We start from the raw sequence: 26,463 nt of genomic DNA, 5'->3' as shown, positions 1-26,463 counted from the left end.
AGAAAAATTGATTTTCTAGTCAAGTCTCTGAACGTTGAGTTATTGGGAGGTTCAAATTTCTTTGACATGAGAAACCTCAGTACCACATCCAGGTTCCAGCTGGGTGTTCTGGCTGTCTTGGACTTCGAAGTCTCAAATGATTTAATCAAATCGTGTAAATCTTTTGTCATCTGTGATGTTTAGCCCTGTATTGTCTAAACACCAAGGAAAAAGCATACTTTTATAACCTTTTATAGTCGAGACTGCAAGGTTACATTTTAGTCTCAAATATAAGAGGAAATCTGCTATTTCCGCACAGAGGTACTGGAAGAGGATACATTCTGATTCCTGGCCCACCTTCGGAACACTTCCCACTCGACTGGTACAACGCGTATCGTTGACGGCCTCCTGGCCCTTGCAATTGCCTTTGCAGCAGCGCGTGAAAAATCCCTTCGCTCTGACGAGTCCTTCGACAGTCTGAAGGCAGTCAGACCGAGCGCGGGGAGGTTTTTGTGGTATCTGTCGAAGTGGGGCTGTCTGAGAAGATCGTTCCGTAAAGGAAGGTACCTTGGAAAATCTATCATCCATTCCAGTACCTCTGTGAACCACTCTTGAGCTGGCCAAAATGGGGCGATTAGGGTCAATTTTACTCCTTTCGTCAGAACAAACTTCCTTATTACGTTTCCTATGATCTTGAAAGGAGGAAAGCGTAGCCGTCTATTCCTTCCCAATTAGGAGTAGGCCGTTCTATCGCTACTGCTCTTGGATCTGAAATCGGAGAGCAGTAGTTCTCCAGCCTGGCATTCCAATGAGTTGCAAACAGGTCTATGTTTGACCTTCCCAAAGGTTCCAAATTTGATTGCAGACCTCTGAGTGTAGAGTCCCACTCCGTGGAAATGACTTGATCTCTCCTGCTCAACAAAGTCTGCTCTGACGTTTTTCTCGCCTTGTATAAACCTCGTCAAGAGTGTGATGTTCCGCTCCTTTGACCATAGAAGAAGCTCTTTCGCCTTCTTGTACAGTGAGGCGGGAGTGAGTCCCCCCCTGTTTCCTTATGTAGGCTAGAGCTGTCGTGTTGTCGGAATTTACCTGCAACACTGAGTTTTGCGACTTGGCTTCCCATTGCCTGAGAGCCAGATGCACCGCCACTAATCTTTCTCGTTGATGTGCCAGGACACCTGTTCCCCACTCCAGGTGCCTGACACTTCTCTCGGGCCCAACGTCGCCCCCCACCTCCGTCTCGATGCGTCTGTAAACAACACTAGGGAGGGGTTCGGTAACTGCAGCGATAGTCCCTCGTTCAGTCTGCCTGGTTCTAACCACCAGCTGAGGTTTTTCTTTATCTCTCTGGACAGAGGAAAAGATTCCCACAGATCCTGATTCTTCTGGTCCCAATTCTCCTTCAAGAAGAATTGAAGAGGTCTTATGTGAAGCCTCCCTAGAGAAACGAACTGTTCCAAAGAGGAGAGGGTTCCCCCAGAAGACTCATCCATTCCCTCGCGGAACATTGTTCTTTCTCTAGGAAGGTCTTCACTTTTAGAATGCACCGTTCCTGTCTTTCTACGGACGGAAACACTTGAAAAACCCCGAGAATCCATCAGAATCCAGATAGACAATGCTTTGCTGGGGATCCAATCTGGGATTCCCGAGGTTCACTAACAGTCCCAGAGACTGAGTCAAGTCCAACGTTGATCTTAGGTCCTCCAGACACTGATCCCTGGATTGCGAGCGAATCAACCCATCGTCGAGATACATGCGATATCCTTATTCCTTTTAAATGCAGCCAATGTGCTACATTTTTCATCAATCCCGTGAAAACTTGGGGAGCTGTGGAAAGACCGAAACAAAGGGCGCGAACTGATATACTTGGCCCTGTATCATGAATCTTAGATACCTTCTGGACGAGGGATGGATGGGTACATGAAAGTAGGCATCTTGGAGATCCAATGACACCATCCAATCTCCTTTTCTCAGCGCTGAAAGAACTGACGACGTCGTCTCCATCGTGAACGTTGTTTTTGATCACAAAGTGATTTCAGAGCGCTTACGTCCAGCACTGGTCTCCACTCCCCGGAGGTTTTTTGGTACCAGAAAGAGGCGATGTAAAATCCTGGTGAATTGTCTAACACCTTTTCTATCGCCTTCTTTTCTAGCATCTGTTGCACCAGATGTAATAGTGCTTGGTTTTTTAAAGGATCTCTGTATCTTGCCGCTAACTCCCTTGGAGTGGAAGTTAAGGGCGGTTTTTCCTGAAGGGGATCAGTATCCTCTCTCGAGATCGAGAGGGACCAGTTGTCCGCCCCTCTCTGAGCCCAGACTTTCGAGAACCTCAAAAGTCTGGCTCCTACTGGAGTCTGGAGGACTCCTGTCTCACTGCGGCTTCGAGAATGGCCTTCGAGAAGATCTTCCTCTCTTGAACGGCCTTCTACTCTTAGTTGCGGGTCTTGAGGTTGTTCTTCCTCGAAAGGGCTGTTGGAACGACACCTTATTCGCTGTTCCCTCTCTCTTAGCCATCGGCACCGCCGGTTTAAGCCTCTTGGCGGACTGAGCAAGAAGATCCTGCGTAGCTTTCTCCGACAGTGATCTGGAAATGTCCCTCACTGTCTCCTGATGGAAAAAAGGTATTCCGAGAGCGGAGAAAAAAGCAAAGAGGATCTCTGCAATGGCGAAACAGACTTGGAGAGGAACGAGCTATAAACAGATCTCTTTTTGAGCACTCCTGCCCCAAAGAGAGATGCTACTTCTGTGGATCCATCCATGACTGCCTTGTCCAAACATGAAAGGACACTTGATAGCACTCCATAGTCACGAACTCCGGATCTTGCGCTCTTTTTGCTAGAGCTCCTAAGGCCCAATCCATGAAGTTGAAGACTTCAAGTGTGCGAAATAGACCCTTGAGTAAATGGTCCATCTCGCACATTCCCCAAGACGCTTTAGCCGACAGTAGAGAGCGTCTTCTAGAAGATTCTACTAAAGCAGAAAAATCCGCGTTTGCAGAAGCCGGAAGGCCTAACCCCATGGGTTCCTTCGTGTCGTACCAGACACCCGGCTTACCTGTCAATCTAGACGGAGGACAAAAACACCACCGTCTTACCTGCCTCCTTCTTAACCAGGAGCCAGTTCTCCAGATTCTTGATGGCCTTCCTCATAGAAAGGGTTGGCCGCCATCTTGACAAAAGAAGGGGATTTTGCCAACTTCGTACTTGATAGCAAAGATCCCGGAGAAGGAGGATCAGCTGAACAAAGTGAGTCCCCAAACTCCTGAAGAAGTAATGCAGAAAGTCTCTTATAATCAGAGACTCCTACTTCTTTCGTCTCTTCCTCCTCCGAGACTTCCTCCAAAGTTACATTCGGAGAGGGAGACTTCTTCGGTGAAGAAGTCCTGGCCGGTATGTGACTCTTATCCTTCAAGAGCTCGTCGAAGGAGCCGTCCGTTCAATCCCGAGATCTGTTTCCTCGGTAAAGAACAAAAGTCCGCTCTACTTCTCTCCCTAGGTTCTTGATACCTACTAGGCGAGGATCGAGAGGATCGAGAGCCTGAGTTATTAGGCTCTTGGCGCCTATCCGGAGAAAAACTCGTTTCCATTCTCGAGCGCCTACTATGAGTAGGGCGCGAATCCAAAGTCAGGATCCTTTCAGGCTCTTGGTGCCTGTGAGGAGAGGCGCTTGCGCCTACTCTTCTGTAACTCTTAGGAGTAGGGAGAGCGCCTGACGAAGGCTCCTTTCAGGCTCCTGAATCTTACGAGGAGAGGCGTCAGAGCCTACTCCTGATCTACCAGGATTAGGGGCGCAAATCCTTGGAAAGGCTCTTTTTAGGCTCTTGCTGCCTTTGAGGGGAAGCGCTTGCGCCTACTCTTGATCGTCTTACAGGAGTATGGCGCAAATCCTCGATTAGGGCTCCTTTCAGGCTTCTCGAAGCCTGCTAGGAGAACGGTAAGCGTCCGTTCTATATACTCTTCCAGGAGTAGGGCGCGAACCCCTGTTTAGGTCTTCGTAGACTCTTGGAACCTACTAGGAGAAGCGCTTGACTCCCCTCGAAGAAAGTCTACCATAAGTCTTGAGTAACTTAACGAGACTCGATCATCCAGTCGTCCTCTCGAACGTTGGCGTTCTTCTTAGACTCATCCTTAGAAGGAGCCTTTCTCGCTTCTATCTCTCTTATTAGAGCGTTCTCGTCCTTTTCTACCACTTGCAGAGGAGATCCTACTCCTCGGAGATCGTTCGACAGATAACGAACCGATCGTCTTCTCGCAAGGAGGACTCCTTCCTGCCGTGCGCTATGACTCCTAGCTTCCGAGCTTCTACGAGGAGAATACCATCTTCCTGCCTCGACGAAGTTTCAAAGGAGTCGTCTACTCTAGGAGGCGAATAGGCTCTTACTGGAGAAGATCGTCTATCATACTCCTCCTTCCTAACAGATCTCTTGACTGGAAGAGAGGCGTCCTTCCTGCGAGGCAGGCTCCTTGCGCCTACTAGTCGAAAGCGAGCCTACTAACGAAGAGAGATTCTCTTGGAGATCCAACAGGAATCTCTTAGTAGATGACCGAATCCCTTCTGGAGAGGATTCCGGATCCTTCATAGCCTTCTTAGGCGCAGGAGAATACTCCGGAAAAGGCTCCGGGCTGGAGTCTAGAGCGCCTACTCCTGGAGGTTTCCAGGCTCTCTTGAGAGGGCGCGATTTGTAAGAAGAGCTCCATCCTCGTTTAGGAGAGGACGAATCAGAGTCGGAAAAACACTTTCCTAAGAGGCTTTTCCTATAGCTCTCTATAGCAGCCTGGGACGAGTCTACAGGACCTGCTGAAGGGACGCCTGACCGTTGGGGATACTCTACACCCCCTCCCCCTTGCGGCTTTCGACATTCCTCCTCCCTTGGGGCATGGGGAGTCTGAAAGAGGTCTAGGCCTAGGAGCGATGCGGAGTCGGTCAGACGCCCCCTCCACTGCACTGGGGACACTGCATTTATCACTAGACACTTCACCCTTACCTTGATTCATATCCCGCAATTGCTGTTGCAAATTGCGGATTGAAGCTTCCACAGCGGCTCTCTCGACAGACACATCTGCGGGTTCGCTGCGGGGGTGGAAGGGAGCTGAAACCAAAAAGGAAGATGCGAAGCTACTACAGGGGTTTAGAAATACTATCCTGTTCCGCAGAACAGGATCTACTTGAACTTCTAGCTGAAGCTTTTCTAATCCTATCCTTTTCTAACTTTCTAACATACGAAGTTAGTTCTTTCCATTGTAATTCAGTTAAGTTCTCACATACATCACACGTATCCTTAACCGAACAATCCCTCCCCCTACATTTTACACAAACAGTGTGAGGGTCCAAAGTAGCCTTAGGCAACCTCACCTTGCATCCCTCATTTACACATACTCTAAACAGAGTTCCAGGTGTTAACTCGGACATAATTACTAACACAAAGCGTATGCCAACAACCAAAGATCAAATACTTCCCAAATAATCCTCGGCGAAGCAAGCAAGAAATTCTAATCAGGAGCTAACAACAAAGTTGTTGTCAGCACCGGCGACAGAAAAATTCTTCGTCATGAAAACGGGAATGATTCCTATTACCGCCACCCAGCGGCGGTAGGGGGTGATCACCTGACCTACCTGTGCGTGTGCCGCGAGTTTTGAATTCTGTCGGGCGTCGGAGGGACATAAGCTAAGTATATATCTGCCGGTAAGTGCATGTGTAAAATCTAGAAGCTAAGTAGGTGTTGTCTTAACAATCCCTTTAAGCGTAGTCCTTCCTAGGAAATTCCTGGAAGGATACTGATAATTGAGTTGCTCTACAAAGAAGTAACTACGGTATGTGTGATTTGCCGTATCGTATTCTCATACAGCAGATACTCTACTACCTTCTTTCCCTGCCGAGGCAGATAAAGGAAAAATTTTTACTGTCTTCGTTCTTTTCGTTAATAGAATGATAGAAAGAGTATATATATCTCCTTAAGGAAGGAAGTTAATCCAGGAACTCTTTAAATCTTCGTGATTTCCTCATAAATCGCGGAAGAGACAGAATTCCTGTTCGTCTGTAGGGTTTACGGAAGGAAAGTAGATATTTCCTATCCGCCATAATACCCAAACGTCGATGAGATTCTTATAAGAAAAACTCCCAAAGCGCTTGCCTCTTCATAACGAGGGAAGAGCATGAATGAAGGAGTGTGTCCCGCATTACTCAAAGAGGAGCCTCGCGACTGACCTCTCTCTCTTAAGAAGATTTGGAATATTATGGCGCCCTGGCTCCTTGCGCCTAGCGCTGGATGGTTCCGCGCGCCTGGAATGTTCCGCACGCTAGAAAGGAGACTCGCTCCTGGAATGTTCGCTTGTGTGGAAGGTCCCGTGCGCCTGATAGTTCCGAGCGCCTACTAGACCCCTTTTAGAAAGAGCCTCTTGCCCGGAAAGGCGTTCAATGGAAGGATCGTTCTGATTGCCACTGTACTATAAGGCTCCTTGCTCTAGCCGTCTGTTTTTCTGTTGCAATTTGCGCCAGGCTGGCGCTTCGTCTCTTTGAAGGCGCCTTGCGCCAAGAAAATTTTCTAGAACGCGGCTCGCGCTCAGTTGCTAGAACGCGGCTCGTTTGGTTGTAGGAACACGGCTCGCGCTAGTCTGTTTTCTGGAACGCGGCTCGCTGCTGGCTGTTGGAACGTGGCTCACGCTAGCTTGCTGGAACGCGGCTTCCTAAGTTCCTGGCTGGCTCTTGCTCAGTGTTCTCTTAGTTTTCAGAGAACGCGCATAGATCATCAAAACATATACATTCTTCGTCTTTTCAGATGTAAGATGAAGAGACGCACTTTTTTAAGGATGCCTTTTCAATGGCTATCCTTGGCAGTCTGGGACGCTCTACAGAACCTGCCGAGGGGACGCCTGACCGGTGGGGATTTTCTGAAACCCCCTTACGGCTTTCGACATTCCTTCTCCCCTGGGCTTGGGAGCTTGAAAGAGGTCTAGGCCTGGGAGCGAGACAGAGCCGATCAGACGCACCCTCCACTGCAATGGGAACACTAGTAATCACTTCTTACCTTTCAATAGCTCGCATTTTGAGCCACAATCCTTGTCTTCAAATTGCAATTATGAATTTGAAGTTTCTGCGAAGTAAGAAGGTGATGAGGATGCAACACTACTAGTACTGTTAATACTCTAATTGCTCGTTAGTACAGTTTCTAAAAAACTTTTAAAAGAAACGTATCTAGTTACATGCTTTACTGACTCCCTAAAGTAGGAAGTCAGTATATTTCCTCAATCAATTCTAACACTTATTACACATATTAATGAATAAATATTAATATTTCCCTTTCTTGCAAACTATGTGAGTGTCTACCAAAAATTTTCGGTAGTACACGTCATATATTCTTCGAAATTTTCGAAGCCAAATTCATTAAAAAGTTAATAAAAGCGTATGCCGAACCAAAGACCCAGTACTTCCCTGCAAAAGACAGCCCGAGAGATGGCGATGCGATGAAAACGAAAATCAGTCAGGAGGTAGCAACAACATATGTTGACACTACCGCGACAGAGAAAATCTGGTTCTAGAACGGGAACGGTTCCTATTCCTGCCACCCAGCGGCAGGGGGGTAGATCACCTGACCTACCTGCAGCGTGTGCCGCGAAATTCGAATTTCTGTCGGACGTCAGAGACATAAGCTAAGTATATATCTGCCGGGGAAGTTGCATGTACAAAATTTAAGTTTTTTGTAAAGTTAAGTGTTATGGTTTTGTTAATGTGTTTCGTAAAGTTAGTCTGTGTTTCCTGACATAATGTGTTTTCGTAAGTATACGTACTAGTAACAAATTTTCTGCCGTTTGTCCTCCACCTCTGTCGCCACTTTGGGAGATAGCCTCACTCGAAAGTAAGGTTCCATATTTTACTACATACGTACGTATGTACGTACAGTATTTCTTTATTTACAGGTACAGTAGTACCTCGAGATACGAAATTAATCCAATCCGAGGCGGCCTTCGTATCATGAAGTTTTCGTATCTTGGACCACATTTTACATGTAAAATGATATTGTCATGTTACAATAAAGTTTTATACATACTTACCTGACAGATATATACTTAGCTATAGACTCCGTCGTCTCCGACAGAATTTCAAATTTCGCGGCACACGCTACCGGTATGGTCAGGTGATCTACCGCCCTGCCCGGGGGGTTGGCAGGACTAGGAAACCATTCCCGTTTTCTAATCAGATCTTCTCTTCCACCTGTCTCCTGCGGGGAGGCTGGGGGGTGGGCCATTAATCGTATATATCGTCAGGTAAGTATGTATTAAAAACTTTATTGTAACATGACAATATCATTTATACATTCAACTTCCCTGCCAGATATATACTTAGCTGATTAGCACCCATGGGTGGTGGGGGTAAGTAAGAGACAGCCTAACTACTGAAATAGACAGGTAAACAACATATGTTGTAGTATTAATAAACCTTGGTTTTCTACCTTTATTAGGCTGAAGACTTCGCGGCTAGGCTTGGAGTCTGCTTAGCCTCAAGAGCCTCAGCGAGATATTGATCTATGGCTAAGAGTTCTTGTGGGTCTGCCAATGGGGTCTTAGCCACTTACTCGGCAGAGCCTAAAGGCCTTTGTCATTGGGTTGCTATTCCACTAAACATGACAATACACCTTGTTCAAGGAGCACAACACGATCCCGACTCACCTGATCCTAACATCCATGTTAGTTCTATGATTGCAAGGAGTTATCCCCGAACTCCTTACAAACAACCAAAAACTCGAAACATAATTACACTTTCATTTTTACAAAATATACAAAAAAAAAATTTTTGTGACTCCCCTACTAGCCATACATACCCTTGATCCCCTACCAGCAATGACACTATGCCTGTGCGACATCAGTGAGCTTGCTAATAGAAAACCAAGCACATATCTGACAAGTGGGTTTATGTACGATAAAAACCAACAATATTTAAGGATCAGTCTTTGCTCCAAGACCCAGTACTGTATCTGCTGATACAATGGACCTAGAGAGAAGCACTTCTCATAGGTCACTCTCACATCCTTCAGATACAGGGGGTCCTCGAGTTACGAGGGGGGGGGGGGCGTTGATCCGTTCTTACGATGCATCGTAACACGATTTTTCAGCGTAAGTCGGAACATTGAAAATACCACATGATTTAATGTAAATACCTATCAATAACAACGAGAGAACAATTCCTTACCTTTATTAGTTTTGATTGGCTTGCACACTGGAGAGGAAGCTGCGGTGCTGGAGAGACTGGGGAGGTTAGTGAAGAGAAAAAGAACCTCCAGAAGTTGCTGGAGATGCTGAGGCAGATGATTCTTGAGGTGAGGCAGAACATACTAGTACTGGAGATGCTGAGGCAGGTGATTCTTGAGGTGAGGCAGAACATACTAATGGAGATGTTTGGGGCAGGTGAGTCTTTAGGTGAGGCAGAACCTACAGAAGGTGCACCAATAACCTTTCCATTTCAATTATTAGACCACTACGCTGCTTAGTTATCACTGTCGCTTTCATAGGAGCAGATCCTTTCACATGTTCAACGATGCGCTCTTTATCTCTTTGATAATGGTAGCAACGGTCGAACGGCTAAGGCCAAGCGAGCGGCCAATGTTTGTTGGCGTTTCTCCCTTCTCAGATCGCTTTATAATGTCCACTTTAATTTCCATGGTGATGGCCTTTCTTTTCTTCGATGCAACTACCATCAGAAGGAGTCCGCCTTGTGCTTGGGAGCCATAACAAAGAGCAAAAAAAAAAAAAGTTACAAAAACGATAACACGAGGGAGAGAGAGGCAGTGTAAACAACCAAAATGGCGTATGGGCGAGGAATGAGCGTAGCGAAGCGACGCCCTCCCACTCTCTCCCCCACAAAGCGTATTCTTTTCCGCCGTGCGCCTGGAAACTAGTTCGCCCGTTTGTTTACGTTGCTTACGACGCTAAACCGCGTAAGACGGAACGACGCAAATATTATTTTTTATATTTTTTTATGGGGGCGCGTTCGTAACCACGAAACATCGTAAGTCGAGACCAGCGTAACCCGAGGAACTTACTGTAATGAGATGCAAACCACTGAATTGCACCTCCAATAACGTAGTCTCAATGATATTTTTAAGAGAACATATTCTTTTGGAACGCCAAGGATGTTGCTACTGCTCTCACATCATGGGTCTTGACCTTTAGAAGACCGAAGGATTCCTCCGAGCAGTTCTTGTGAGCTCCGTAATTACGCTTCTCACAAAGAAAGCTAAGGCGTTCTTGGACATGAGTCTTTTGGGGTTCTTCACCGCACACCAAAGACCTTGTTGACAAGCTCCCATCTGTCTCTTCCTCTAAATAAAATTTAAGAGCTCTCACTGGACAGAGAGACCTCTCTATCTCTCTGCCTACGAGGTTAGATAGACCTTTTACTTCAAAGCTTCTGCCAAGGTTTTGACGGGTTTTCGTTCTTCGCCAGAAACATTGTCTGGAACGAGCAGATGCAGGCATCTCCTTTGAACCCCACTGTGGAATCTAGAGCGCTGAATTCGCTCGTCCTCTTGGCTGTAGCGAGAGACAACAGGAATAAGCATTTCCTAGTGACGTCGCGGAAGGAAAGCCAAAGATGTAAAGGCTCGAATTTATACGATGAAAGGAATTTCAGGACCACGTCCAGATTCCAACTAGGTGTTCTAGGAGTTGCTGCTTTTGAAGTTTCAAAGGATCTAATTAGATCGTGTAGATCTTTGTTGTCTGCAATATCTAGCCCTCGATTTCTAAATACTGAAGACAGCATGCTTCTGTATCCCTTTATTGTTGAGACAGATAGGTGTGATTCCTCTCTCAGAAAGAGGAGGAAATCGGCAATATTCACTATAGAGGTACTGGAGGAGGACAGCTTCTGACTCTTACACCACCTCCTAAAGACTTCCCACTTCGATTGGTATACTCTTCTCGTCGAAGCTCTGCGGAGAAAAAGCCCCTCGCTCTGACAAGTCTTTCGATAGTCGAAAGGCAGTCAGAGCGAGACCTGGGAGGTTGTGATTGAAACCTCTCGAAGTGGGGTTGTCTGAGTAGATCTGGTCTGTTTGGAAGAGATCTGGGGAAGTCCACTATCCACTCCAGTACCTCCATGAACCATTCCTGGCTGGCCAAAATGGGGCTATTAGTGTCAACTTCGTGTTCTTTGACGCTACGAACTTCCTGAGCACTTCCCCCAGGATCTTGAACGGGGGAAAGGAAAAGGCGTGTTGCGTCCACACCCGACCAATCCAGGAGAAACGCGTTCTATTGCGAAGGCTCTCGGATCTTCCCACTAGAGAGCAAAAGACCTCTATTCTTTTGGAGAGGAACGTCGCAAACAGGTCTATGTGAGGTCCTCCCCACAGGGACCAAAGACTTCGACACACTTCTTCGTTGTAGAGTCCATTCTGTGGGAAGGACCTGATTCCTCCTGCTCAGTCTGTCCGCTCTCACATTCTTTATCCCTTGAACAAATCTTGTGAGGAGAGTTATGCCTCTTTCTCGTCCAGGTTAACAGGTGTCTTGTTAACTGAAAGAGGGAGAAAGAGTGCGTGCCTCCTTGCTTGCGTATGTAAGCCAGAGCCTGGTGTTGTCCGTGTTTATCTGTATCACCCCGCCTCTGACTATCTCTTCGAAGAACTTTAAGGCTAGGTGTATGGCCACGTATTCCTTGCAATTGATGTGCCCGGACACCTGTTCCTTTGTCCAGGTGCCTGACACCTCCCTTGCTCCTAGCGTCGCTCCTCATCCCGACTCCGAAGCGTCGGAAATATACACTTGGTCTGGGTTCTGCAGGGCAAGCGATACGCCTTCGTTCTTTTGAAGAGGAAGGATCCACCACTTCAAATGATCTTTTACCTCTTGTGGAAGCGGGAAGATGTCCGAGAGTTGTCCCGTATTCCAACTCCACACCCCTTTCAAGGAAAAAAACTGAAGAGGGCAAAGGTGAAGCCTCCACCAAGAGAGAACTTTTTCTAGTGAGGACAGGGTCCCCTAAAAGGCTCAGATAATCCCTCGCTGAAACTGTTCTTTCTCTCTAAGAAGCTCGAGATTTTCGACAAACCTCGAGTGATTCTTTCTCGCGAAGGAAATACTCGAAAAACCCCGAGAATCCATCTGAATCCCCAGATAGACCAAGCTCTGGCTGGGGATCAGCTGCGACTTCTCGAGGTTCACGAGTAATCCCAGCGATTCTATCATGTTCCTTGTTACTGATAAGTCCTCCAAGCACTGAATCTCGACTTGGCCCTGATCAGCCAGTCGTCCAAGTAGAGGGAGATGTTTATTCCCTCTAGGTGAAGCCATCTTGCCACATTCGCCATCAGGTTGGTGGAATACTTGCGGAGCTGTAGACAGACCGAAGCACGAGCCCTGAATTGAAAAATCTTGTCTCCTATTACAAATCGAAGATATTTCTTTGACAAATGGTGAATGGGAACGTGGAAATACGCATCTTGCAAGTCCAGAGAGACCATCCAATCTCCTGGACGAAGAGCCGACATTACTGAAGCGGACGTTTCCATGCGAAACTTCTTTTTCTGAACAAAGCGATTCAGAGCGCTTACGTCCAGAACTGGTCTCCACCCCCCGATGCCTTTGGTACTAGAAAAAGGCGATTGTAAAATCCCGGGGAGTGTGGATCCTGCACAAGTTCGATGGCCTCCTTTTCCCACATTTTGTTCCACCATTTTGAAGGAGAGTCTTTCTATTACAGGGTCTCTGTACCTCGCTGACAGTTCCCGAGGCGTAGATGTTAGGGGAGGGCTGTCCTCGAAGGGGATTACATATCCTTTCTTTAGGACCGACACTGACCAAGGGTCGGCTCCCCTTTTTGCCCATACTCCTGCAAAGTTCAGGAGTCTGGCGCCCACTGGTGCTTGAAGGAGCAACAAGTCATTTGTTTTTCTTGAAAGGCCTAAAGGAAGACCTTCCTCTCTTGTCAGAGCTCTTCTTTCTGGCAGGGGGACGAGCCGCTGCACCTCACGAAAGGGCTGCTGAGGAGGACGAGAGTCCTTCTTAATCGCCGACACTACAGGGCGTCCTTTCTTGGACGTTTGTGTTAGTAGGTACCTGTGTCGCCTTCTCAGTTAGCGAGCGAGATATATCCATTCACTAACTGAGAAGGAAACAGATGATCCGACAGAGGGCGAACAATATAAAGCAGTCCATCTGGCTCGGAGAAAACCCTTTTGATAATAGGGATCCATATACTGATCTCTTCTTACAGGAGACCAGCACCAAAAAGGGAAGCCACTTCTCCCGAACCGTCCTGTACTGCTTGTCCATGCAAGACAGGACGCTATGGAGAACTCTGGGTTTTTAAGAAACTCCGGATCTTTAGATTTGTTGGCCAGAACTTCGAGTGACCAATCCAGAAAGTTGAACACCTCTAAAGTGACAAAAGTCCCTTTAGAAAGTGGTTCAACTCCGAAGTGCTCCACGTCGATCTGACCGATCCTAAGGAGTGACGTCTAGAGGCCTCCACTAAATTGGAAAAGTCCGCATCTGCGAGGCAGGCAGAGAAAGACCCATAGTCTCTCCTGTCCCATACCAAATACCTCTCTTTCCATGTAGTTTGGAAGGAGGCATGCAGATACCGTCTTTCCCCAACTCTTTCTTCTTGTCCATCCAAGAATTCTAAAGAATGGAGTGCCTTCTTCATAGATATTGCAGGCTTCATTTTCAGAAAGGCCGAAAAGATTTTCCGTCCGGAGCCGAGCTCGAAAAGAGAGAAGCGAGGAGAAGGAGGAGCCGCCGGACTAAGAGAGTCTCCAACCCTTGTAGCAGTAATGAGGCTAAGACCTTATAACTCGAGAGTCCCTCATTTGCAGGAGGTTCGTCATCAGACAAATCGTCTAAACCTCGATCAGACGAAGGAGAAAGCTCACGTTTGGAGGGAGAGTCCTTCCAAGACCTCCTACGATCTGAAGGAGAGGAGCTCCTATTTGGAGAAGAGTCATAAATTCCAGGAACGAGTCTCCGACTCCTGCCTCCTGGCTCTTGACTCTTGCCTCCTGACTCCTGCCTCCTGACTCCTGCCTCCTGACTCCGGACTCCTGCCTCCTGACTCCGGACTCCGGCTCCTGGCCTCCTGACTCCTGCCTCTTGCTCCTGGACTCCTGCCTCTTGACTCCTGACTCCTGCCTCTTGCCTCCTGGCTCTTGCCTCCTGGCTCCTGCCTCCTGCCAGGATGACTCCACACTCCTGGCTCTTGCCTCCTGCCTCCTGTGACTCCTCACTTCTTGGCTCCTGCCTCCTGCTTGACTCCTCACTCCTGGGCCGGTGCCAGACATCTGATAAGTTCATCCAGGTTCGTACAGGAAAACCTCACCTCGAGTAGGAGGATTGATCCTGGCGGCAGATACCTCCATACGTCTGGAGGATCTTTTGATCGGAAGGGAAGAGTCTTTCCTTCTAGGAGGCTCCTTTGACAGAACTCCTACAAAAGACGAAATCTGCTCTTGCATAGCCATCATGAACCTCTTCGTAACCTCCTCTTTATCCTCTTCGGGAGGAGGGGAGGAGTCCATAGCCTCCACCTCCTGACTCCTTCTCACTCTGGTTGAAAGAATGGCTCTTCTTGCCTTCTTCACTCCCGAAGGAGACTCCTCAGGGAAGTTTTCTGGGCTCGAATCAATCGTCGGAGCCTTCCAACTCCTCTTGAGTGGTCGAGATCGATCTGAATCCCTCCAATCACGTCTCGGAGATGAAGATCCCGACGACGAAAAACACTCACGCAGAGCTTTTACAATAGCGATCCTTGGCAGTCTGGGGTGTCACAGAAACCGCCGAAGGGACACCTGATCGGTGGGGATTCTCCACAACCTCCTTTCGGTTTTCGACATTCCTTCTCCTCTGGGCATGTGAGCTTGGAAGAGGTTAGACCTAGGAGCGTTGCTGAGCCGACCAGATGCCCCTCCACTACACTGGGGACACTATATCACTGTCCACTGAAAAATCACTAGCCTTACCTTGTATGGCAGCCATTTTGTTTTCCCATCAACTTGAAGGCTGCTTTTAGATCCGCAAGTTCTTTTGCTGAATCTACAAGTTCTGCAATAGGAGAAGGGGCTGCAATGGAAGGAGAAGTAGCAATACTTACCCTTGGGGAAGATCCCAAGCTAGGAATTAGTTCAGATCTCGAACTACTTAAACTTCTATAAGAAGCCTTCCTCACTCTTTCTCTCTCTAACTTTTTCAAATAATTAGTTAGATATTCTTCCATTCGTTCTCACTCAAATTCTCACATTCCTTGCAAGTATTAGTAAAAGAACATTCATACTCCCTGCAACCCTTGCATACAGTGTGAGGGTCTACCGAAGCTTTCGGCAACCTCACCTTACAGCCTACATTCACACAACATCTCTCAAACCATTCCAGAGTCAGACATTTTTAAAGAAAAATCCAAAATCAAGTCCACAAAACAGTCACAAAAGCGTATGCCAATCCAACAATCCAGATACGTCACCAAAAGTCGGTCAAGAAGATCAATTGCCGGTGAAAAAAGAAAAAACCAATCGAGAGGAACCAACAACAATGTTGATGGCCGGGCGACAGAAGAATTCTGATTAGAAAACGGAATGGTTCCTAGTCCTGCCACCCAGGGCAGGGCGGTAGATCACCTGACCTACCGGTAGCGTGTGCCGCGAAATTTGAAATTCTGTCGGAGACGACGGAGTCTATAGCTAAGTATATATCTGGCAGGGAAGTTGAATGTATAAAAATGGCTAATCCGTTCGAAGCCCTCCAAAAACACCCCAGTAAATTATATTTCCAGGCCTAAAACACATGTTCTAGGGTTACGACGCCGATCCGACGGAGAAATATGACTCCAAAAGGCAAAATACTGTACATACTTGAGTAATATTCAACTGCATGTAATGTTCAACCCCATTTTTACTGCATATATTAGGACTTTAGCATATGTCCCTTAGCAATAAGCCTAGCCTATGTTAGCGGTTGCTACTGTAGCCTAGTCTATGATTCTGACATCTACACCTAAGAAGCTAAAAGCTTAGAATATGCCAATAAAATGTATAAATAATCAGTATGTACTCATTTCAAATAATTATTAATTAATCATTAACTATAATACACAAACAAACAAACAAAAATCTTCCAATCGATTGTTTACATTCAGCTCTTACCCGTCTTACGAGTGTCGAACGAACGCCAAGCAATCATTTTTCCTAGCACACAGTAAGCCATAAATTTTCATTAGTATCTCTCTTCAACTAATGAAACTACCAAACAGTATAATAACCAATCATTTCTGTTCTTTATTCTATCTTTACCTAATGGAGATAGCGAGTTACTGACAGCTATAATGAAACATATGTATACGTAACGTAATAATAAAACAGAAGAAGAATACTAAAAAATACGTATTTGTTGGCAGTCTGATTTATTTTATATTTTATGATATCTAATTCACAATTTTTTTATTAAATGTATTGCATGTACTCATTTCAAATAATTATTAAGTAACCATTAACTATAATAAACAAACAAAAAAAAGCTTCCAAACTTCTGTTTACATCCAGCACTTACGAGTATTGAACGATCGCCAAGCAATCACTTTGCACAGTTAAGCCATAAATTTTCATTATCTCTCTTCAACTACTGAAACTACCAAACAGTATAATAACCATTCATTTTGATCTATTCTTATTCTATCTTTACCCTAATGTTTTTTTTTTTTATTAAATGTATTGCATGAATAAGTTTTTCAATCTACAGCATCCTTTTACCAATAGAATACTTAAAGCACAAGGGGTAGATGCTCACCAATAGGAGAGCAGGAAACTTATGGGGTGACTAGCATCAGGAACCAATGGGAGAGCGGGAGGATGGTGGCGAGTTTACTCAGTTGGCAGCATGGGAGTTTTAAAATTGTTCTAGGTGGTCCGGGCAAATCTCAGGACTTTACAGCAACAACCTTTCATATCTTGAAAACTTTTCGTATGTAGAGCTGTAAAATTTTTCGTATTTGCTTTTGTATCTCGAGTTTTTCGTAAGTTGAGCCTTTCGTATGTCGAGGTACCCCTGTACTATGTAGTACATATTAGTAGTCCGTATTAAGTTAGGTATTGAATGGTCCAAATTGTTGTATTTCATTGTTTATTGGTCAATTTAGCTTTATTATAAAAATTACTGGGGTGTTTTTGTAGGGATTGGAACGAATTAGGCAATTTACATGTAAAATGCGGTTCAAGATACAAAAAGCTCAGGTTACGAAGGCCGCCTCGGAACGGATTAATTTTGTATGTCGAGATATCACTGTACTATACAGGATTACCATAAAACATATTACTAGAGTCAAATGATAATCACAAAAACTTACCTCCTTGCCACTTTTGTCTGTGATGAGGGTTGATAAAAATACGGTTTCTGATGGACTGATTCTGGGCAGCTGACCAGCAAATTCTAATTTTTTCCCAATTCCTTTTGCTATATCATCTGGTGGGTGCTATACAAAAAAGGAGAATAATCAACCAGACTTTCATAATAATGAACAAATAAAAAAGGATGATGGTATTGAACAGGAGATTGCAATATTCCAAATTAATGCCTGCACTTTGCATTCTCATAATTTTAGTGACAGCAATGAACTCAGAGAGAGGGTTTTACAACTGGATAAAGTGAGAAAAGTAAATGATAATTACCAGTAGATTGACAAACACTGGTAAAAATGGATTGCTAGGTGGTGGTTCTCCTCTGTACAATTCATGAAGAATAGTAATAGCTGACAAACGTTGAGTTGGACTTGGTAAAAGGTCTGGTTGTTGAAGAAGAAACACCAAAGCACTTCCCACTGCAAAATGTAAAGATTAATCACGTAACTTTTTCCCCTTAAGCAAACTGGAGGTGCTGTTCAATATACAGACATTTTTTGGCAAATTTCAAATGCCAATACAGGCAGTCCCCGGGTTACAACTGGTTTCGGCTTATGGCGTTTCCGAGGTTAACCAACGCTTTTCAATTATATTTATCAGTAATTATTTCCAGGTTTACAATGCATGTTCCAGGGTTATGACGCCTACAATGCTGATCTGGCAGAAGAAATATGACTCCAAAAATGCAAAATAATCAATATTTGAAGGTTCTTTTGATGAAAAATGCATTAAGTATGCAGTTTACATAGTTTTTAATGCACCCAAACATTAAAAATGATATTGTAATGATACAATTAAGTTTGTTCATACTTACCTGGCAGATATATATATAGCTGTATTTTCCGAAGTCCGACAGAAATTAAAAAACTTACGACACACGTAGTGGGAGTCAGGTGGTTAGTACCCATTCCCGCCGCTGGATCGGGTATCAGGAATCATTCCCATTTTCTATTCATAATTTTATTTCCACTGTCTCCTGAGGGGAGGTGGGTGGGTACTTGATTATATATATCTGCCAGGTAAGTATGAACAAACTTAATTGTATCATTACAATATCATTTTGTTCATGAAACTTACCTGTCAGATATATATATAGCTGAATCCCACCTTTGGTGGTGGGAGTAGACAGAATAGAAGATTTTAGGAAACATATATATGCAGATAAATGATATCTTGATTCCTTACCTGTTAGCATAGCTGACTTCGTGGTTACTGCCGCGTAAGTTCTGCTTGTGCTACTAGAGTTTGCCAGCGAGGTAGAGACCTATATAGCTGGTGCACTCAAGATGATCTGTCAACGGGGGCGTGACCACGATGTGACTAGACCATTGACCATACAATGAGGGCAACGAAGTAAAAAACCACCTGGCCTAGTCTACCAAAGGTATTCCACTAAACTAGACTAAAGAAGGAGATCCGCCTCGGGCGGTCAACCCCACAACCAAAAAACACACACAATTAAAAGCTCACCTAACCACTAAAGGAAAGGATGAGTGCTACCTCCTGCCCCCAAAACAGTGTCTGCAGCGACGTATGGTCCAAGCGACGAGCAATGTTCGTATGTCGCTTTCACCTCCCGCAGGTAGTGTGAAGCGAACGCCGAGTTGCTCCGCCAATATGTGGCACTCAAAATGTCACTGAGTGCCATATTTCTGTGAAAGGCTATCGAGGTCGAAATAGCCCTCACCTCGTGGCATTCACTTTTAAAAGCTTCATGTCACTATCACTACATGTGGAATGAGCTTCCTTAAGGGTGTCTCTCAAGAAGAAAGAAAGCGCGTTCTTTGACATGGGAAGATCAGGCTTCTTAACAGAGCACCACAAGTTGCCCGAAGGTCCTCTACAGTCCTTCGTTCTGTCCTAAATAGAATTTGAGAGCCCTGACAGGGCACAGGACTCTCTCTGGCTCATTACCCACGATCTCTGTCAAACCCTTGATTTCAAATGTCTGGGCCAAGGGTTGGACGGGTTTTCGTTCTTTGCTAAGAACATAGGGCTTAAAGAACAAACAGCATCAGAGTTCTTAAACCCAACATGCTTGCTTATAGCCTGGATCTCACTAACTCTCTTCGCCGTCGCCAGAGCAGTTAGAAAAGTGTCTTCCTTGTAAGGTTTCTAAGCGAAGCTAAGTTGAGAGGTTTCAAAATTACTGGACATCAAAAAACTTTAGAACAATGTCTAAGTTCCAAGAAGGAACTCTTGGTTGAGGTACCTTCGAAGTCTCGAAAGACTTCAGAAGATCATGAAGGTCTCTGTTATTGGCTAAGTCCAGTCCTCTATGCCTAAAGACTACAGAAAGCACACTTCTGTAGCCTTTTATCGTAGGCACCGCTAAGCGAAACTTCATTCCTCAAGTAGAGAAGGAAGTCTGCGATCTGGCTCACAGAGGTAGAGGTGGAGGAAATGCCTTTCTTCCTGCACCAGCTCCGGAAAACAGCCCACTTGGATTGGTATACGGCAATAGAAGAAGGTCTCCTTGCCGTTGCGATTGCTTTCGCCACAGGTCTGAAAAAACCCCTCGCTCTGGCCAACTTCTGGATAGTCTGAACGCAGTCAGACTCAGAGCGGGGAGGTTTTTGTGATACCTCTCGAAGTGGGGCTGTTTGAGTAGATCTATCCTTGGAGGCAGAGTCCTCGGAAAGTCTACTAGAAAAGACTTGACCTCTGTGAACCAGTCGGTCCGCTGGCCAGAAGGGGGCGATGAGAGTCATCCTCGTTCCCTCTGATGCCGCGAATTTCCTTATTACTTCCCCTAGGACCTTGAACGGGGGAAAGGCATATACGTCTAGTCCCGTCCAGTCCCAAAGAAGGGCGTCTACTGCTACTGCTCCTGGGTCTAGAACTGGTGAGCAGTACACGGGAGTCTCGTTGTCCTGGAAGTTGCGAAGATGTCTACGAGAGGACATCCCCATAACTTCCACAACCTCTGGCATACTTCCTGATGAAGGGTCCACTCCGTCGGCAGAAGTTGACCTTGTCGACTGAGCATATCTGCACGGACGTTTTCTACCCCTGATATGAATCTCGTCAGGATAGAGACGTCGTGTGCCTTCGCCCATAACAGGATCTCCTTTGCAAGGAAGAACAGGGATCGAGAGTGGGTTCCTCCTGTTTCTTGAGGTATGCCAGGGCTGTGGTGTTGTCCGAGTTGATCTGCACCACATTGCCGGAGACTTCGTTCTGAAAGAACTGGAGCGCCAGATGAACTGCTGCCAGCTCCTTGAGGTTTATGTGCCAGGACACCTGTTCCCCTCTCCAGGTGCCTGACACTTCCTCCCCCCCCAGTGTTGCTCCCCACCCCGCGGAAGACGCGTCGGAAAACAACACTAGGTCGGGGTTCTGAAGCTTGAGGGAAAGACCCTCTGCGAGCTTCAAAGGGTCGGTCCACCATCTTAGATGTTCCTTTACCCTCTTCTGATAACACCAGAATCGAATCCAAAGTGTTTTGGTGCTTCCAATTGTCCGCAAGGAAGAACTGAAGAGGTCTGAGGTGCAACCTCCCTAGGGAAACAAACTTCTCCAGTGAGGAAATGGTCCCCAGCAGACTCATCCATTCCCTCACCGAGCATGATTCCTTCCCCAGAAAGGTTGACACTTTGCTTAGGCAATCTAGTTGTCGCCCCTGGGACGGAAAAGCCCGAAAAGCCACTGAGTCACAATCTGAATCCCCAGATAGACTAAAGACTGAGAAGGGGTCAGATGTGACTTTTCGAGGTTCACCAGAAGCCCCAGGGACTTCGTTAACGACAAGGTCGTGTGAAGGTCCTCCAGACACCGGTCTTTCGAGGAGGCTCGTACGAGCCAGTCGTCCAGTAGAGAGAGATCCTGACTTTGGAAAGATGAAGCCACCTCGCAATGTTCTTCATCAGTAGGGTGAATACCATGGGAGCAGTGCTGAGTCCAAAGCAGAGAGCCCTGAATTGAAACACTTTTCCTTTCAGGACAAACCGCAGGTATTTCCTGGACTGGGGGTGGATGGGGACGTGGAAATACGCGTCCTGGAGATCTATTGTGAAGCCATCCAATCCCCGGTCTTAAGGCTCCCATCACTGACTGAGGTGTCTCCATCTTGAACCTCTGTTTGATGACAAAGAGGTTCAGGTTGCTGACATCGAGTACCGGTCGCCATTTTCCCATTTCCCCCGACTGCTTTGGCACCAGGAACAGTCTGTTGTAAAATCCGGGGGAATTCAGGTCGGAGACCTGTTCTACGGCGTGTTTCACGATCATCTGATCTAAACAGATCGTAAAGCACTTGTTGGCTTTTCTCCCCTGTCCCCGATAAGAAGGAGACATGTCCCTGGGTGTCGTAGACAGCGGGGTGGTTTCAGGAACGGGATCCGGTAACCCTTCTTTAAGATGTCCAAGGACCATTTGTCCGCACCTCTCTCTTCCCAGGCTTGCGCAAAAAGCTGAAGCCTGGCTCCAACCGGTGACTGAAGGACTTCTGCTTCACTTCTGTTCTTGGCAAGCGCAGTGGCTCTGCCTCTGGAAGTGCCTCTTCCTCGAGGGGCTGGTCTCGAGGAAGAACTACCTCGAAAGGGCTTCGATTTCTTGAGAATCGAAACTCCCGAGGACGAAGGAACCGCAGGTCTCCTTGAAGATTGTGCGAGGAGATCTTGCGTGGCCTTCTCCTGTAGGCTGGTAGCAATGTCTTTTACCATAGCCTGGGGGGGAAAGAGATGATCCGAAAAAGGAGCGAAGAGCAAATCTGCTTTTTGTGAACGGAGAGACATATTTAGCTGTAAAATTGCAAAACAGGGATCTCTTCTTCAAGAGCCCTGTGCAAAAGTGAGCTGTAAGCTCCTCCGAACCATCTCTGACGGCCTTGTCCATACACGACATTACGCTGGACAGCTCCCCCAGACTAATCGAGTCGGAACTCCTAGACTTGGCATCCAGAACTCCCAAACACCAATCTAGAAAAGTTGAAGACCTCTAACGTCCGAAAGAGGCCTTTAAGGTGGTAGTCCATTTCCGTAGTAGACCAGGAAACTTTCGAAGAGGACAGGTGAGACCTCCTCGAGGCATCCACAATGCTAGCGAAGTCTCCTTGAGCTGACGAGGGAAGTCTAATACCTACGTCTTCTCCCGTTTCATACCAAATGCCAGCCTTCCCACTAAGTCTCGAAGGTGGCAGGGCAAAAGAAGTCTTTCCCTGAGAACTTCCTTTTCTCCATCCAGTCATGGACCTTACGAAGAGCCCTCTTAGTTGAAAGGGACTTCTTCATTCTGACAAATGCCGAGACCTTGTTGATCTTGGAAGAAGAAAGTTGTGAAGGAGGAGAGCGAGGAGCTTCCGGGTGAAACGTATCTCCAAACTCTGATTGAAGAAGGCGGGTCAATACCTGGTAGTCGGAAGAGTATGCCGCCAAAGGTTTCTCACATCCACTTCAACCGAAGCGTCGCTAACCCCTCTGCTTCCCGACACAGGTGAAGTTGGAGGAAATAAGGCTGGACTAAGACTATCTGGTCTAAGTTTCCAAGAGGCGGCGTTGCTGTGAAGTGGAAGGCAAAGCTGACTCCTTTATTAGAAACTCCTCGTCGTATCTCTAAGACCCGAAGTAACTTGCAAAGTCTCATCAAAAACAGGTGGGAGACGACGAAAATCCACATCTTCGTCCACCCGAGCGCCGCTTGGCGCACCCCTGGCGTCCGCTGGCGCACACTGGCATCCACTGCGCCACGTCCTGGCTGCAACTAGCGCGGGATGGCGTCCACTCGCGCGCTGGCTAATGCGTCCGCTGGCGCACGCTTGGCGTCCACTGGCGTGCGAATGACATTTACTAAAGCGCGCTTAACATCTCGCGCGCAGCTCTGCTTCCGCTGGTGCACTCTTAGATGCCACTGGCGTTCGCTTGGCTTCCGACCGAGCGTCAGGATCGTGAACTTGCACCGAAGCGTTCACGCAAGTATCGAGCTCTCGCACCGCAAGCTTACGAGCGGGTAATACCGCTTCATGCGCAGAGCGAGCAAAATCCTCTTCACATCCTCCAGAGAGCCGCTGGGGAGTCGCACGAACTCTAGCAGGCGAAGAAAGTGGAGAGATAGACGAGCGAGGAGAGGGAGAGGGAGACCTTCTAGATCTCTTCACAGGCAGACGGTCATCCTTTCTCCTGGGACGTGGTTGCGTCCCTTTCTTAGCAAGAGCATCAGCAAGTTGTTGCTGCAAAGAGCGCAGGATCTTCTCAGTAGGAGAGGATTCCTTGTCAGGTGACGGGCTGATCCTGTGAGAAGACGAGGGGCGAGGGGAACGCCTTCTTCCTTCTCCCCAGAAACTGCTGTAGCATGCGCTCGAGAGCGACTGGGGCGCTCAACAAAGTCATCATCCGATGAACTCCTTACGCTTCTTCTGTGGCGGGAAGGCTGCGAACACACTCTCAGGCGATGATCGCCTCTCGAGAGCCAAAACTGGACGTGAAGCGTCACGATCACCAACGCTCCTTTTCAGCGGGCGTGAAACAGAATGAGAGCTCCACCCCTTGTGCGGGGAGGAAGCCTCTGAAGAAGAGAAACACTCTTTCAGGAGACGTGCACGCGCACGCTCCTTGGCAGTCTGTGTAACGTCAACAGAAACTGCCGAAGGCACGTCAGATCGGTGGGCGTTCCCCGTAAACCCTCCTGCGGGCTTTCGACATGCCCTCTCCCTGAAACCTGGGAGTCCGGCAGCGGTCTAGGCCTAGAGGCGAAATGGGGCCGATCTGACGCACCCTCCACCAACGAAGGAGCACTGTCACTGCACTTTGCACCTTCACTTTTGCCTTCTAAGGCAAAAGTGAAGGTGCAAAGTGATTCGTAATTTAGATTCTAAATTACGAATCGACTCTAAGATAAGTGTAAGGGTATTACCCTCCACAGACACTGTTTCAGGGCCCGAAGGCAACACTACAGGGTTAGGAGTAGTGATTAAAGGAGGGTTAGTAGGAGAAACATGAACTTCCTGACGTTTACCTGAAACGCTCCTGGAGGAAGACCTCCTTAACCTATCCCGTTCAAGCTTACGCAGATAGGACTCATACGCTCTCCATCCAGAATCAGAAAGACACTCACATTCCTTGCAGCGACTTTCATACATACAATCATGCTCTCTGCAACTCTTACACAAAGTATGAGGGTCTACTGATGCTTTCAGTAGCCTACCTCGACAATCACTCTTGGTACAAAACCTGGCGCTAGCCGAACTAGAACCAGACATCTTATTTAAAGAGAAATCAAGCCAAAATCAATCAAATCCACAATTAACGTGTGCCTAGCCACCGATCCAAAAGTCAAGATACCAAAAAATCAAAAAGGGGTACTTATAGTAGCCAAGTTTCCTAAATTCAAGACGGAGGTGCTGAAAACTGTGTTTACAACACCGGCGACAGAAAAATTATGAATAGAAAATGGGAATGATTCCTGATACCCGCCTCCCAGCGGCGGGAATGGGTACTAACCACCTGACTCCCACTACGTGTGTCGTAAGTTTTTTAATTTCTGTCGGACTTCGGAAAATACAGCTATATATATATCTGACAGGTAAGTTTCATGAACAAAGTGAGGTTTTCTTAGGATTTTTTATGATGTTCCGGCTTACGACGATTTTCGGCTTACAACGCGTCTCAAGAACGGAACCCCCGTCGTAACCTGGGGACTGCCTGTACATAAAAAATAATGCCTGGAAATAAAAACTGTAGTGATCTACCCAAGAAGCTATCCACTTATATTGAACGACAAAAAAGTTTTAAAGTTATGAGATCGTTACTTGAAAGCTAAAAAAAACAGTAAATCATGCAGTACATAGTTTGTTCTTCAGTATGAACTGTAATAGACCACAATAATCACAGGAGCATAAAGACTGCATCCAAATACTGTACTGTAATACTGAACTATCACAGTTGGAAAATGATAAAGGGGCAATACAGTTGACCTCCCGTATTCATGGGGATGTGTTCCAGACCCCCTCACGAATAGATAGAATCCGCGAATACTTAAAACCCCTATAAAAACACTTAAAAATGCCTATTTTGTTGATTCAAACTCAAGAAAAAACCCACTGAAAGGGCTTCTATCTGTTTTTTTTAATAGTTTTATCACAAAAAGTGCATTTGATCATGAAATTGATTTGAAAATACAGTAATTTGTGAACATTTCTCATAGACGTAACCCAGGAACTTTCTGTAATCCTTTCATGCCCAGAATTCTTAAGCTTTTGTATTACATATAACATACATTAAAATAACCATATTTACTTACATTTAAAATAATCCTGTTTATTGAAGTTTTGGTATATTTGTTGAACCAACTGCTCCAAGGTTGCACGCTCTACGGTTTCCTCAGATAATATTCTGCATAAGTAGATGAATGTTAACAGCCATCTTTTACCATAACTAGTACTGTAGAGTACTTCTTTGTGGTCAACTTGACACAATCAATTACAAAATGGCACTAACAGTGTGTTCTAGAGATTGGTAAGCAAATTTTAATCAATCAGTAAATTTTGTTCGAAATGTTTATATAATTTTCATCAGTACTGTTTAAGAAAAGTCATACTCAGAGATATTACACAAAATTATAATCATTACTGCATAAGGCACCCTCTATTTGGACTTAAGACTAATATACAATATAATTTAACTGTCAAAATAGTAATTAAACAAAACGTCATGTCTCAGTTACCAGTAGGTGTTTTAGAAGGATATGTTATACATTATCCCCTTGGCTTTGTGGCCTTGCCTAGTGCTTACTGTGCCTACGTAGCCAGGGCAAAAGGCAAAGTTTTGGTTTTTAAAAATGATCTCAACCCAGTAAATACCCAATTTACCTTGCCAGGCCCTGCCAACTTAGGGAAGCTAACCTGTGTCTAAATGGATTTCATCATTTTGAGAGCAGTTTGTAAGATATTTAATATAGTTTAGTATGCTTTTAATACAACTGAGATGGAGAGTGAGTGAGTGTTGCGTGGAATGAAGTTTCAGTGCCTTTGGTGATAGTCAGGTCATTGATGAGTCTGCCGTCAAGTTGATTTCTGCTCTATAAACTTGCCAAACTCTATTGAAGTGCCATGACATACTGGCCAATCCCCTGGAAATCCTATTACACAAGCATGATTGAACATTTTCCATGT

General features: G+C 46.1%; 2 protein-coding genes across 2 annotated transcripts in view; one reads left to right on the top strand and one right to left on the bottom strand.

The window, feature by feature from the left end:
* LOC135209909 (CCR4-NOT transcription complex subunit 11-like) overlaps positions 1-26,454 on the bottom strand; it is a 44,838-nt gene extending 18,384 nt beyond the window's left edge. The window contains exons 1-4 of the mRNA XM_064242649.1: positions 26,382-26,454; positions 25,593-25,757; positions 17,628-17,776; positions 17,306-17,431 (exon numbers count right to left, since the gene is read on the bottom strand). Coding sequence (XP_064098719.1) covers positions 17,306-17,431; positions 17,628-17,776; positions 25,593-25,757; positions 26,382-26,454 — 513 coding nt within the window. The remainder of the gene's footprint in view (positions 1-17,305; positions 17,432-17,627; positions 17,777-25,592; positions 25,758-26,381) is intronic.
* Positions 1-26,463, top strand: part of LOC135210120 (CCR4-NOT transcription complex subunit 11-like) — a 98,467-nt gene that overhangs the window by 63,411 nt on the left and 8,593 nt on the right.

The sequence above is a fragment of the Macrobrachium nipponense genome, chromosome 39, assembly GCF_015104395.2.
Source record: "Macrobrachium nipponense isolate FS-2020 chromosome 39, ASM1510439v2, whole genome shotgun sequence".
Lineage (NCBI taxonomy): Eukaryota > Metazoa > Arthropoda > Malacostraca > Decapoda > Palaemonidae > Macrobrachium > Macrobrachium nipponense.
This window is presented reverse-complemented; position numbering and strand designations above follow the sequence as displayed.